Source organism: Cryptomeria japonica, chromosome 9 (genome assembly GCF_030272615.1).
Source record: "Cryptomeria japonica chromosome 9, Sugi_1.0, whole genome shotgun sequence".
In the NCBI taxonomy this organism is placed as follows: domain Eukaryota; kingdom Viridiplantae; phylum Streptophyta; class Pinopsida; order Cupressales; family Cupressaceae; genus Cryptomeria; species Cryptomeria japonica.
Genome location: NC_081413.1, coordinates 457,595,070 through 457,610,850, shown reverse-complemented (window position 1 = coordinate 457,610,850; position 15,781 = coordinate 457,595,070). Strand labels below are relative to the sequence as shown.

General features: G+C 37.7%; 1 protein-coding gene across 1 annotated transcript in view; it reads right to left on the bottom strand.

Annotated features, from left to right (window-relative positions):
• The window catches only part of LOC131080020 (peptidyl-prolyl cis-trans isomerase FKBP19, chloroplastic), a 198,098-nt gene that overhangs the window by 105,684 nt on the left and 76,633 nt on the right, over positions 1-15,781 (bottom strand). Inside the window, exons 4-5 of the mRNA XM_058018099.2 lie at positions 13,630-13,715; positions 13,412-13,462 (exon numbers count right to left, since the gene is read on the bottom strand). Of these exons, the coding sequence (XP_057874082.1) occupies positions 13,412-13,462; positions 13,630-13,715 (137 nt within the window). The remainder of the gene's footprint in view (positions 1-13,411; positions 13,463-13,629; positions 13,716-15,781) is intronic.

Below are 15,781 nucleotides of genomic sequence, written 5' to 3'. Positions count from 1 at the left end.
AAACATTAAGGAAAGAGGAGAGCAAATCTTCAAGGATCTGTGTGGAATGGCCCTCCATAGGGAATCCACTATTATCAAAATGTGTAAGTTAAGGAAGGAGTGCTATAACACTCATGAGGCGATTGCCAAGGCATCGCCCCTCATTACGGCTCTATTTTGGACCTGCTCTCAAATCCCCACTATTGATATTATCCTAAATCCTTATAATGTAAATACCTTCAAGGAATGGTATTGGACCCTCAGCATGAAGAACGACATGAAGGATAATATCAATAAAATGCAGGATAAGTGCGATGACACTTTATCAAATGTGAAGGATCTTGGTGAAAGGATCCTCAAATCAATGGTTCCTGGTTGGAAAAATAGTATGGAAGATAATGAGGTACAACCACAGTGGGAGGACAGGCTTAAGCCCAGGGTCACTTACTCCATGGAGGATCTAGATTTTGCTAGTGGGCTGCAAGTGGACATATCATGCTTTGAAAATCACAAGTCATACTAGAGGGAGGAACTGGAGAATTTAGATAGCCTCCTACGGGGTATTCATTACAAAATGTTTAATCCTCCTATGCCACCGACAACCTCAGTTACCAGTTCTTGCCTAAATTGGCTGGGTCCTGGTCCTGGTCCTTGCCCGGTCCTGGTCCCAGCCTAGTTCGCCCTGGGTCCCACCCGGGTCCTGCCCAGGCGGCTGGGTTCCCTGTGGATCCTGTCACGCAGGACCCACAGGGAACCCAGCCGCCTGGGCAGGACCCGGGTGGGACCCAAGGCGAACCCAGGAGGACCCGGGTGAACCCAAGAGGACCCAGGTCAACCCAAGCCCATGGGTTCCCAAAAACGGGGCCCACGGGTTAGAAAGCAATTAAAAACAATTAAAAAACAATTTTTTTAATCTTATTTTTACATCTAAACCCTAATCCGCCCCTCTATGATGCATTTCATGCATCAAAACATGCATTCAACCTATTCTACTTGCATTTATCTGTTATCATTTATGTATCATTGTATGGGAAAGTTACATTGTATATTTCATATTTGTATGTTTGAACTGTGAACATATATAATTTTGATGTTTGAAGTTTGAACATATATATATATATTAAAAAAAATTTAAAAATATATATATATATATATGTACGGACGAACCCGTACCCGTACCCAAAAAAAATTTTTTTTTGCCGAATCCGCGAATCCGAACCCGAATCCGAACCTGAATCCGAACCGGAACCGGTAACTTAGCCGACAACCGAACTATTCAAGTTATGTCTAAGATTTCAAGACTACGTTCGGGTAGAGCGCGCAGCCGATCGAGATATCTGGGGAGAGTACTTGCTCAGCGAGGTCGAGTTTATCGCAAAGGAGTCTGCAGCAAGAAAGGAAAAAGTGCTTTCATAAAATGTATTTTTCTTTTAAAATCTGAAAAAGCACTTTTGGCCATAAAGTTCATATTTGACTACCAAGTCAGCTGCAAATTTTGAGCTTTGTGCATGTGCACTTTTTGAGCTATTATGGATAGTTATTAATTACCTTTTTTAGGTAGTTATTGTTCTCCTTTGGGTGGTTGTTGATATTTACCTTCTATTTATGGGCATGGGTACTATTTTGTACAGATGAATCTAGGCCACTTACTTTAGTTTAAATCTTGGCCATTCATCTATTTCTGGAAATCTATTTAAAGGGACTGGTTTTCCCTTATTTTTGTAAGAAGTTCAAGATTGTTGCTGAAGCTCTGGCGAAATTTACACAGGATTAATGGAAAATTAAGGCTGTTTCATTTCTTTGTGAGTGTGTATTCCCCTTCTTCATCATTTAAATTATTCTGTTATGTCTTTTATTTTTCAATAGCATTTTTAGGATAAACATCTGATTGAATCCTCGTTGTTCATACCATTAAGGACTTACTGATTGTCATTCCCTTTGCATGGTTAATCTGAACTCTCTCATATGCTCAGTTCGGTTATTAAACAGTTAGTGAATGAATGTTAAAATTCTGAATTTATGTTTAATAGCATGAAAATCTAGTTTTCCTTGAAGATCGCACTAGATTCTTACAAACATTGTGCTTAAATAGTTGATAATGTTAAAACCTGGTTATTTGGAGGTGTCTATCTGTTTTTCCTAAACATGTTATCTTAGTTAAGTAATCAAATTTTTTGTATCTCTTTTCCCTATCTCTCTTTTTCCCCCTTTTTTACCAAGAAGAAACCACAGTCCAACTGAGTTAAGTATCGATCCAACTGAAATCAACCGATAACAAGACTGTTAAATTTTAGGGAACTCATCCGAAAGTTGTTCACCTAACTGTAAGTCCCCTTTGTGTTTCCAGCAAAACACATCAAACCACTAAGTTATCCTGCAGTCAAGACCTGACAAAAGAAACATTGAGGTAATCCCCTTTGATCAAATAAAAAACAGCATTAGGGATTTCCTTATTTCAAGAGAGGGTAGGATACTTAGTATTCTATTCTGCGTTGGCCAGATGGAACCGTAGTGATGCGATTTCAGACACGTCAACAGCTTGGAACTCCAACTGCGATCTCTATGATGATCCCGCTTCTATTTACTCCTGCGACCTGTAAAACCAAAGGAAAATAAGTTAAAAATCTATCTTGGATTAAAGAAAATCAAGGCTGCGAATGGCTAAGTGTTTGGGGATTTTATTTCATTTTCATACTTAGCCATGAGAATGGGATTTTCACATGTAAATTCTCCAACCTGCAAGATAACTCTGAAATTTGCCCTTAATTCGCTCATAAAGTTCGAACTTTTGCTGTGTAATATTGAAAGGAGGAATGTCTTATTTGTATTAGAGTTGGTTTTTACAATTAGAACACGCAAATATCCTTCCAATTCATGTTTCTAAATCAGCTTCCGTCCTGAATATTCATGGAGAAAGTTTCTATTTTAGTCTTTAGTTGGCTTGTCATCTCTTCAAGTTCAAAAATCTTATTCTTGTGCAAGTTTCTAAATTGATTTTAGTCTATATATTCGAACTTGATCTCTCAAATATCCTCCTAGAAACTTTCTAATTTGGGATTTAGTTCAAATTCCATGAAGATTTGCATGACATCACCAAAGAATATTCTCCTTTCCTCAATACTCAGCAAGTATTTTTGGCTTCACCTTTGACTTAGGCGAACTTCATGAAGTTTGTTTCTCATTGTGTTGCAAGGCAAAGTCAGACTTTTATAACTTTCCTTATGTTTATGTGCACTTCATGTCTTAACTTTATTACATTTACCTCAAGGTGGACTTTTTGAAGTATCACCAAGGGCGGAGTTTAAGTGTTGCTTTGATACCATCTTCTAGGTGAAGTTTGGAGAGATAGGCATCTTCCTTCATCACCTTAGGCGGACTTTTGAGAGGCTTGCAAGCAGTACCAAGGTGGACTTTGAAGATATCATAACAATTGCACTTTTACCTTGGGCGGACTTCTTCACTTTGAAATCACCTTGCATGTCCAAGTGTAGGGCGGACTTTTTGAACTTCTACTTGGCACCAAGTATCACTTCATATTTAGCTAAATTTCTGTCATCAATTCTCCTTCAGATTGCATCATGTTAACCTCTCCATTTACTAACTTCCAATCTTCATGTTGCCATCATTGATGTCTCTTACATAGGGCGGAGGTTTTAGGTTCTTTGAAACTACACTTGGAAGTGTTAACTAGGTAGGGCAGACTTTCTAGCTCATGGAAGGCGGACTTTCTTTCTTGTTCACTTCACATGCCTTCCTCCTAGGGCGGACTTTTGAAGCACCTCCATCATCTTGCTTGGGTGGAGTTTACGAAGGACATGGCTAGCTTCATCAAACATGGCAGACTTTTGATGACCTTACCACCTTCACCATTAAGTTTGGGCAGACTTTTGAGCCTCCAACTTCATGGCGGACTTTTGGGGGCTCTAGGCAAGGCGGACTTCTATAACATCTCCACCATAGGGCGGAGTTTGAAGGCATGACTACCAGGGTGGACTTTAGACACCTTCTCAAGGCATGGCCGAGTTTGAAGAGACAACCTCTAAGGTGGAGTTTTGGGAGGCCTTAAGAGGCGGACTATATATGAAATATAACATTTAAGTATAAGTGGTATTTCATATACTTTAAGTTATATTTCATATATATTGTCAAGATGTTTGAGAGTGGTTTCGGACCTCCAAGAGTTATAATGCACAATCTAGTTTTTGGAGGATTATTCAATTTTCCAGACTTGGTCAAATTTCAAGATCAAGATGACATTCTAGACTTAGCCAAATTTCAGGACATTTGAGGATCGAGATGACATTCCAGACTTAGATGATTTTTTGAGCTGGTTATCCTTTGAAAGTGCCATGACCCCCTAAAATATAGGAACTTAGCTTTTTGGGTCAAAACTTGAAAATTTTCGATCACGATTGAAGCAAGTCAGTGCAAACCCCAAGTCCCCATTCCGAAAAAAGCAAAAAGCAGACATCCATAAAAAATAGGGAAAACTTTCTAAAAATAGCCATACCAGGGATTGGACTAAAAATGTCAAAAACAAAACTTCCTAAAAAATAGGAAAGAGCAAAAAAGCAAACTTTCTAAAAATAGAAAGTTGTTCAAATTCGTTCAAATCAATTGCGATCTTCGTCCTTTGGCCTTTCTAGGCACTTTGACGGTATCCGGACTCTGTTATCACTTGGCTTGCAAAAACTAGCTTTCAATCTCTAGGACTTGAACCGTTCAAAACTGAGCAAGGCTTAACAAAACTGAAGCGAAAGGCCACGGGACACTAACAAAAACCCTCGAAAGCAAGAAAAGAGAGGGTCCCCATTTGCAATGGGGCGATGTGTGAAAAAGGTCACAACACTACCAAACTTCCAATCCAAGGAAGTAGTGAATAATTCCTAAATCCTTCATATCAAACTCAGAGGCTAATTCTTTCTTACACCGAGAAATACGATTATTCTCTCCTGTGATTAGTAGATCATCAACATAAAGAATAAGAATTAATAATTCACCATTGATTACCTCGTAGTAGAGATTTAGATCTGCTTCATTCTTGCAAAACCCTAATTCCAAGAGATAGTGATCAATTCTTTCATACCATGCTCTGGGGACCTGTTTCAGTCCATATAGGGCTTTCTTTAATCTGCAAACATGTGATTCAGCCTTATGAATCACAAAACCTTGAAGTTGCTCCAAATAAACTTCTTCTTCAATCTTACCATTCAAAAAAGCAGTCTTAACATCCATTTGATGGACTTTTCATCCTTTACTTGCTACAATAGCCAAAACTGCTCGGACTACTTAACCCCTCTTCCACATATATATAACACATACAATAAGGAGGAACACAATACTGAAATCGATAAGTGTTGTGCTTCCTTTCATTCGCACTACTGCAGTTCAAATTTAATTCCAGACTATATCTTCATCTCTTCTATCCTCTTGATCACAGAATTTAAATAAACTCAACATGGTATCTGAGCTAGGTCCAGGCTAGGAGCCCCAAGCACACGAGAGGTGTGGCTTAAGGGGGGGTGTTGGTGTTGGAAATAAGCCACACCCGGACCGACGATGGACTGGTCCAAGAGGGGCCAGTAGCTCAGTGGTAGAGCACTCCAACAGCGTATGGAAGGTCCTAGGTTCGAGTCCTAGCTGGTCCATGTCTCAATACTAATTACATAAAAAGCTCAATTACGCAGCCTGACTATATTAAATGGTTAGATTATGTTGTACTCCCAAAACATTCATTCACTCAGGATACTATACAGCACCATCAACGAAGGCATCCAAACACTCAGGATATCGTACAGAAAACTTATTTTGTTAGTTCAGCCTTGCAGCATATGGCACATTGTCATCCAAACTTCTTTTAGCATACGTATTCAAGCGTTGTTTCTTATTATATGAAGTTATGAACTATACCCATACAACGATTTACTTTACTCAAATGCTGACATTAATATCGTATGGCTTGCTCTGCTCATCATACAGCCACTCACCTTGTGCAACGTTGTGATGACCCTTGGCTGTTCAAGTGTGAATTTGCTCTCTGAGCCTTCAAGGAATATTGTCAAACCTTCTTATGCAACCTCTATGTATGCTGGTCTGTAGTTTTCAGTCTGATTTGTTTGCTTAAATAGACATTGAATACAATTTCAATGCTTGCAATTAACACTACAATGACTAAGCATGAGCTAGATGCAAAAGCAACTTTCCTTTGACCTTTCAAATGCATGTAAATGAATTTTACAAGTAAAATGCACACCTACAGCCAATGGACATTTTGTCGAACAATTGGCATGCATACTATCATTCTATTCAACATAAATATTTTATCAGGCATTTGGCATGTAGCTTATAGATCCTAAAAAGAGTGACAATCTGAGTTCAAGGCTAATATGATAGCCAAGGCTCTTGGCTTTACAATGATGTTTTGAAACAATTCCAGAGTCTGATATGAAATGATCATCTACAGCAGCCTCCTTAAGGTCTGATATAACGATTCATTGCTCATAAAATAACACTACAATGCATAAAATGAAAGAACCTGGTTATAGCTCCTCCTAATCGGAGAAGAGATAACAGCCCTTTGACAAAACTATGATGAATTCTTAATGCCAATTTTCCCTTCTACATGTGCCGCCCTTGCTTTTCAGACCTGCCCTCTGATGTAAATTAATATGCAACATTAAATACCCTTCTCTAGCACTGAAAGTGATAAAAATGGCTTCATTAGTTAAGCGCTCCAGCCATATGAAGGAATCGAAGCAAGACAAGGCCACTATGAGCAAAATCGTGGTCTCCTTAGCTGGCCGCCCAAGTCTGGAAATGTAATCAGAAATTATGATATGCAAATCGCCCTGTTGACATGGCTAAATTCGTATCGCTACAACTCTATCCGACCAACGCAAAATAGAATGTTCTCGCCGAGTATCCTATCCTCTCTTGTATAAGGAAGCCCTAATGATGTTTGGTTTGATCATGTGAGGACAACCTCAAGGTTCCAAATGTCAGTTCTTGACTGCGGGATAACTCAATGGTTGATGTGTTTTGCTGGGAGCACAAGGGGTCTTACGTTTTGCAACAAGCTGGTCAGCATCTGATTCTCGAACTGGGAAATAAAAGCAAAAGAGAAGGGTTTAGAAAACCTAAAATTAATAAGACTGGTATGCGGGTAGACAGATTCAACATAACCAATCCCTTCTTGGCCAGAATGGCTCACAACCTCGCAGGAACGATGCAATCTTCAAAGGGACTTGGAAGATTTTCAGACTGCAAATGCATGGCTAAGCACCCAATTCTAGCGTAGCTCAGACGGACACCTGCAATTGAACTAAACACAATTAAAGGCTCAGACTAACCATACACAAGGACATACAATCAGTACATCCTCAATGGTATGAGCCTGAATCCATCAAATACCTGCACACCCAAAACAGAAAGACTATCTAAAATGCTATAGGAAACCAATCAAACAAAAGAAAACAAAGACAATAAACACCATATTTCAATGTTCATATATTTGCTTCAGCTGCCATTACAACAATTTATGCAGCAATTCTACTTTACTCCTAATCTGAAAACTGAAATCTAATAGCCTAACTAGAGTCTAACTATCTAACAATCTAACCCTTTACAAAAGAAAGGCCTCTGCCTTTTATAGATTTACAATTTGAACCGGAGGCCAGGATTGACTGCATCCAAAGGCTGCAATCTGCCTTCTAGAAGCTAGCAGCTTTAACCCATGCCCACTCAATTTTCAGTTATCTACCCAACCACCTTTTCAACTACCTATCACTTAATTTGGATCTATCCGGTAGTTGAACATAACCATATCCACAACTGACCTATTTCCCCTCTTTTTCAAAATATCTTGAGTGGGGCCCACAAGCAGTCTTACACTAAACAATTTCAGTTTTTAAAACTGAATTTTTGGAATTAAATCCAGTTGTGCATTTCTTGGGAATGCATACTTGCTGCATTTTGTGTTCTTTGTCTTTGGTCTCAGTGGTGGACTTCAACTTGTTGTCTGGTGATGGCGCGCTTCTCCGTACTTTGTTTTGCGCTCTGTGGTGCAATCCTGCATCATCTTCTCCAGCTTTGATCGCGATCCCCCTTCGATTTGCGTTTCAAGTTGATGCTCTAGCTCCTCCCGATGTTCGTTTTCCTACGAACAATCAATTTCATCTTTAATCAATTAATTTGGAAAATTAACTAAATTAATTTGACAAACATTAAATTTCTTTGGCGAGGTTGGGCTTGAGAAGCTCTTTGTGAGATGTATCTTTTAAATGCCTCTCCTGCAACAAAATTTGGGTGCTTGAGCCAAAATGAGAGATTTTGTGTTTTGAGATTTTCGGCTAGAATAGCCCATATGCTCGACGTTACCTTTTATCTCCAATTTCAGCCTACTTCAATGTTATTGCACAATTTGACCTCTGTATTCCATTTTCGGCCAAAATGACTAAGATGCGCGATCTGTTATAGACTTTAATGATTTCAGGCTAAAAGGAGATTTTGCAATTTTCACCTTCCTTTCAATTTTCGGCCTAGGTGGGTGGTTTGACGCGATGTTGACTTAAGGAGGTTTCGGCTTACTTAGGATTTATGCACGATTTTTTACTCATATTGGGTTTTTACCTTTGTTTCATGAAACTTCGGCTTAATGGGCGATTTTATGAAACCACGACCATTTGAAAAATCACGATTTAAACTTTTATTTCTCAGAATTTTGGCTTAGTTGGGTTATTTGTGAGAATTAGAATTTCTTGAAGTTTTCGGCTTAATGAAGCCGATTTTGGGAGTTTATGTTTTGAGTTGGCTTCTAAAGTTTTCGAGATTTGCAGGCATAAATGATTTTTGGGCCTTACAACCTTTTTGCGTGATTTTCCCTTTGATGCCTTTTCGGGTCAAAAGATGATTTGGTGCGATGTTTGGCGATTTTCAGCCTGTGAGGCAAAATTGCACAATTTTTGGCTTCTACTTCATTTTCGGCATTTCTCACGTGATTTTGAGCTTCATTTACCTTTTGGCCAAAATGCTTCCTTTTCGCGATTTTGGGTGACTTGGTCATTTTTGGCTCACTAGGCAATTTCGCGAGTTTTAGACGCTTTGAGAGATTTTATTCTTAACGTCTCTCTTGTTTTCGGCCTGAATCACTGTACTACGCAAATTTGATCTTCTGGTTTTTTAAGGACTTTGCGCGATTTAAATCCTTCACTGCATTTCGGCCCAAATGAGGATTTAGCATGAATTTGTCTCCTCCCATTTCGGGTTGCAAGGGGAATTTGCGAATTTTGCTTGCCGTTCACTTTCGGGCAAATGAGGACGAATTGTGCGACTTTCACTACACTTACTTTCCCAAATTCGGTTTTGAAACTCTTTTGCTTATCTTCGATTTCCGGGCTATAAGCCGATTTTGAAAGTTTTTACCATTTTCGGCGATTCTGGCTTTTGAGCCGATTTTGGTCTTTGAAGCTCTCACTTCGGCCATTTAGACCGATTTTGGCTTTTAGTCCCATTTGACCTGGACTTTCTCTCATACGAAGGGCTCAGAGATGGGGTCCCCTGTCCACGACGGGGATGGGGTGCAAAATGCACAACACGCCCCCAAATAGATTGATGCTGACCTCCAAAATCTGCAAATATACTTTTCCAATCAAACTCCAATCGAATCTTCTCAAATATGCACAATCTTGACCTCTATATGAAGCCCACAGATAAGCAATGATGCTACTGGTATTTCACAGCATCAAAATTGCAAACACATTGAAGAGTTGACATTCTCCAATGGCTGGAAGGAGGCAGAAACCCTTGCCCTTCCTATTTTCAGAACTCAAATGTCATAAACAATACTCAAGAATAATGAATTCGATCATCTCTTGGCACTTTATATAATACTCAAAGCTGGTCGATCCCTTCTAGAGACTTCTTAATCATTTAATTGCATTTATTATGTTATAAGCTTGGACTTTAATATTTTATAAAATCCTCCTTGGTATAGGCATCCAAAAAATTAATTAAATGGCCCCTTTTTAATGATAAATGGACCCTTGAGTTATGAAGTGCAAATATAACATTAAGATATAACTTATGTATTAATATTTGACTTTATTTCATTAAATGTCCCTTATAATATAAAATCCAAATATTAATCATTATTATTCACTTATAGTTAATTATTATTAAAGTATAACTTTAATAATAATTAACAATGTCATAACTCCAATAATAACCATTATATCTCAATTCTGCAAACACCATAGGGTAGCCCACTGCATCCACTGTTCATCTGAATTCCTTACTAAAAATAGTAAGGGTCCCTCTCAATCAACTACTAACTTACTATAAATAGTAAGTTGGTGGAACAGGGTCAAATGAAGGCCAAACTGAACCAAACGAAAAGCAATCCTGAACACTTTGGACCTCGGGAATGGAAATAAGCCTCCTGCACTGCCAACTGGAACCCTCTAACTGTCAGTCTTATCCTATGAGGGCCAATAATAGGCTAATCCAATCATAAACCATATCATCCGAAAAAGGGGACATTACAAACATACGACAACCTCCTATGCAACGTATGACAATCTTTCTTGTGCATCGTATGGCAACATTCCTTGTGCATCATATGGCAATTTCTCTTGCACCTTGTATGACAAGCCTTCCTTCTCGCTATACATTCATCTCCCTTTGACAACATACAATCACAGTTTCATCTTGCACAGCATCCCCATATCGTACATCGGTTTCATTTTGCACAGCACCTCCATACCATATGTCATTCATGCTGGATAAGGAAACTATATTCCATATAGCTTCACATCGTACAAAAGTCATTATGGTGCATCAAACAGTGGATTTCATTAAATAACGTATGACTACGTTATTCATTCTCCAATAACAGGCATCATAACATTTGAGGAATGGCAACATATTGCTATTTGTCATGCACGGCATTAATGTTTCTTCATAGTTCTACCCTCCCATGCAATTTCCACTCACACTATATGATAACTCGGGACCATCACCAACCACTCCATAACCTGATAGCATTCACCAATTGCACGACATTATGGCATATTACTGCCCTTCAAAAGACTAATTGCCTAAATTGTATAGCTTGGTGGCATCATACATTGCCTTAACACCAAAATCTCTACTTTTTGGCTTTGCTAGAATTGGTTTGTGCCTCAAAGAATCATGAAAAGGATGTGCACCGTGATGATATGTGTGATTTTGAAGGTCTTAATTTGGACTTGGCGGCAAGGGCTCCACCTCTTGACCCCACCTTGTATCACGACAATGAGCACACCCAAGGTGTTGCCCCCAAACCCCCATTGCACTCATTTGATTTTCCAAGTAGACTACAAGTCCAAGTTTGCAAGGTACACTTCCAAGTTCGCGTACAAGTATTCATCTACAATATCGTCATCAGTCTTCCCTAAAATTACGTGATGTTACTTGTCATCTAGAAGACGAAATTTTCTTTTGGGGGATGATGTGGTCAGCATTCAATGTCTATTATTATGTTTTGATAATATTGGTTATTCAACTATGTATTAATTGTTCATAGTAAGTGTTTGTCATCTTTGGGTAGTTAGGAACATCAGCTGGTTGACAATTGTATTCCACTTGGCAACCATCAGATCCTTTTAAATAGATTGTGTATCATCAAGGAAAGGAATATGATCTAGTGAAATCAACTCCGATCCTTGGCTGAACATCACTAGTCTTCTTTAATAATTTCATGTGCAAATAAATATATATTTTACTCTTGTATCTAATATGCATTGTCATCGCTATTATCAATTCATGTATTTATTTTATCGGATAGAGTAGTAAACAAGCAACTTATTCTTATCACTCACAAAATGTGGGTGTTTGAATATGGTCATAGCTTGAATAATAAGTGGTTAGTTCAATATCTTGTTGAGATGGATCTAACTACTCATCATATTAGGCAAGTATAAATTAATGAAGCAAATTGGTAAAATACATCATTACTTGATTTTTACTTGCTATCACTATTGTGCCCATAGTTTAAAAACTCGTGGACTCGCCACGGACTCGCGAGTCCGTGGGAGCTACGAGTCCATTTGAAAGACTCGCGAGTCTTTTGCAAGGACTCGTGCGCGTCTTTTGCACAGACTCGCGAGTCTTTCAGATGGACTCGCGCGACCCATAAAAACATCAGGCAAGCTTTAAAAATGAGTTTTTTTTCGTTTTTTTTGCCTTCATTTGGCGTAACTCCCCCCCTTTTTTTATTTTTTTGGGGGTTAAGGGGTAACCCTAATTGGACGTGGGCCAATAGAAAAATAACACCCGACGCCTTTATAAAATAATAAGTATTTTTGGCCTCGCGGGGTGCTGCCCCTCGACCCCGCCCTGTATCGCGACAAGGAGCGCGCAAGGGGTGCTGCCCCTTGACCCCGCAAGGGGCGATGCCCCTTGACCCCAACTTGGGGGCGCTGCCCCCAAACCCCCGTCAAAAAATATAGGGGGAAACTGCGCTGATGGAAGTAGGGAAAATTTAACCTCTGAGTCTAATTAGGCTCCATATAACAACATAATTAGCATTGAAGAAATCTTGGTATTATACATTTTAGAGTTGAAAGTTTGAAACTATGAGTATGAATGATGAAATTTCAAATATTGCGCGTTTGTTGATCATATGACATGTGTAATGTTTCAATTATGGCTCTTATGTTCTCTAAATGCATTAATTTCTTTATGTTTTTTTGTAAAACTACGGTTTTTTTTTTTTGCCAAGTCTTTCGCGAGTCTTTCGCGAGGCTTTCACGAGTCCAAGTCCGAGTCCAAATTTTTGGTTTGCCGAGTCCGTGGCGAGTTCGAGTTTTTGAACTTTGATTGTGCCTACCAAATTTCAAACATTGACAAAGATGCTAATATGAAATTAATCCTTGTACAAGATAAATTGAAAACATCCTCATAATTATAATAATAGCAGTAGTAAACTTGCTTTAACAGAGATAAATATCAATTATTATTACCTAAAACCTCTTTTATGAAAGTCATTTTGGTCATTCTGCAATGCCCATTTGCATTGACATGTCTATTTTAGAACATGTAAAACTCACATCATTATTTCCTTTTCAATATACACGTGTATCCCTGTTTTCAATTTCCATGCATGATTTTCAAACTAATAATCAATAATTAGTGTGACTTTGAGCATTCGAAAATCTTAGAGCATAAGAGATTCAACAAAAAGCCCTAAGTCTTAATACGAGCAAATATAGCCATGTGATGAAGGCTAAAAGAATAGAGAAAAAGCAACATGGTGGAACTAAGTGACAATGAGCTTTGTACTCTAATTCTAACATTTTACTATGAGTTTGCCTTTGCTTCTAATGGTGTTATTAAATGCATGAACTACAGGTCTAACAATGGAACATTCAAGCACAGCTGGATATGTAATACTTACAACAACAGCATCACCTATCTTTGGAATTGGACCACTGCCTATCCTTAAGTCCTGCATCCAGAAGGAAAAACATGATTTTTTCATGATAAAATTATTTCTGGGAAATAAAACTTTGATTTTCTTTCAAAAATAGTCTACAAATGACAAAATATTTCAGAGCAGTACTGCAGAGAAATTGAAAATTGCAGAGAAATTGAGAATTCATCCAAGAACACAACCTTGTATTGTAGACCCGATTCTGTCTCTACGTAATCTGGGTATCGCATTTTTGTTTTCCCATAGTCTTTTCCCCGTAATGCTGCCACTGGATTCACAAAGCAAGAATAATAGCAAGTCCTGGAAAAATAAGAAAAACTTGCCTTTATTAAATTAATTAATTATACTACTCTTACATTCATTAAATGTTTTAATTATACTGCTCTCACCTTAATTAAATTAATTAATTAATTATACTCCAGCAAATAGTTATAAAAAACATATAGGATTCTCATGACATGACATTCCATAATGTTCAGAAACTCCAAAATAGCATTTTGTGTTGTAAAATGAGAGATATTTTTCATAAAAATTCCACAAGCAACCAAAATGTCAAATCCTTTAGAAACAAATACAACTATAACCAAAATTATGGATATAAATATCATAATCATTGTTATGGTTAAGCTGACATGTAATATTCCATAACTATTTTTTATAGTCGGATTCAACTTTGTACCAGCCATCACTTTATTCAATAAGTTATTAATAAGTGTAAAATTTACATTTTCAGAGGTGTGTATTTTAGTCCAAACTGTTCAATTGGTAATCTACAAAAACTCATTGCTATATATTGTGCCCTCTTTACATATTTGAATTTGCTTGATCATGTGTCTTTTTATGGTTAACCCTCTTGTAATAATAACAATTATTCTTAAAAGTGGAAGCCACCTTTGGTTAGTTGTCATTTGAAATAAAGAATCTGAAACCATATGGAATATAAATGGATAAACCAAATAAAAGGATTGGCCTCAATCTATTTTTGCTAATTTGCAAGAAGCCACTAATGCCTCACATGAAAAAAATTTGTCAAGACAATTTAAACATGGAAAAATCTCAATGAAAGCTCTAAGACTGAATTTAAATTTCTAAAAGTGGAACACTAACCCGAGGACGCATCCCTGGGGTTATTTTGCCCATCCCCATTTGCAAGACATCCCAGGGACACAGCGACACCTTGGGGACATCCCTGGGCCATCCCCTTTCAGCCAAAAATTAAGGGAGACATCCCCTTTGACTAGGGACGTCCAAGGAGCTAAAAAATTTAAAAAAGAAAGAAAAACACTCCCACCTTTTAAAAAATAACATTTTTCTATGTGCTAAGTGGGCCCCCACATCCCAAATTGCCCTAAAGAAGAAATAGGGCTTCATTATGTTTCATTTCAAGATTTGTTTGACCTCTGACCAAAAGATAAACATTAGATGCTCGATTTTAGGTAAAAGGGGTTTTGATAACAATACAATGAATGCTCCTCTCTAGCCAGGTGCTCCTTTTATGACCTTCTAAGGGGAATTTAATATTATTTTCTCTTTTCCTTTTCCCTCCAAAACTTAATTTGAGAAGTGTCTTGAAAGATCTTTTACATAAGTATTACTTTTGCCCTCTATCATAGTGGCACTTTATAAAACAAACTTTTTAATAACAAAACATAAGTTGTCTTTCTATGAATATAACATAAAGTTTCTTTTTGGGCAACTTAACTTAAATTATTAAATTATTTTCTTAGCTTCAAAAAGGGGACATGACTACATTGTCCTTCCATTTGTCACTTGGGCTCTCACAATTTGACAAGACTAATTTTATCAATGATAAAAGCATTGAAAATCACTAGAGCATATCCAATTTAGAGCACTCGGCACACTAATAAATCTAACTTTTCCAAACATCCAAGCTAGTGGAAACAATCAAAAATTTGCTTCCCATAATTCATGAACACTATACGCAAATGTTACCCATTCATGGGATAATACTAAGGGAGAAAAATAATAGAAGTGAGCAATGGAAGGTGTTGAGTGAAGGGGGCGGATCGAATTTTGATGGAGCATCAAAATGTAATTCAAGTATAGTTGGTGTCAAGTTTGTACTCAAGGATTTTTCCAGTAATATGTTGATGGGTGGATCTTTGCATCCAGGGACTAAAACTAATAATGAGACAAAATAGATCTTCTAGCAAATCTCAAGGCATATATGTGGTAGGGATTTGTAGGCTTGAGGTAGGAGACTCGAAAAAAAGTGATAGTAGTGATTAAAACTACATTTTTTATGAATTAGCATCTACAAATGTACTTAGAGGAAGTACTATCCTAGACTAGGAATTATAATCAGATTTCCAT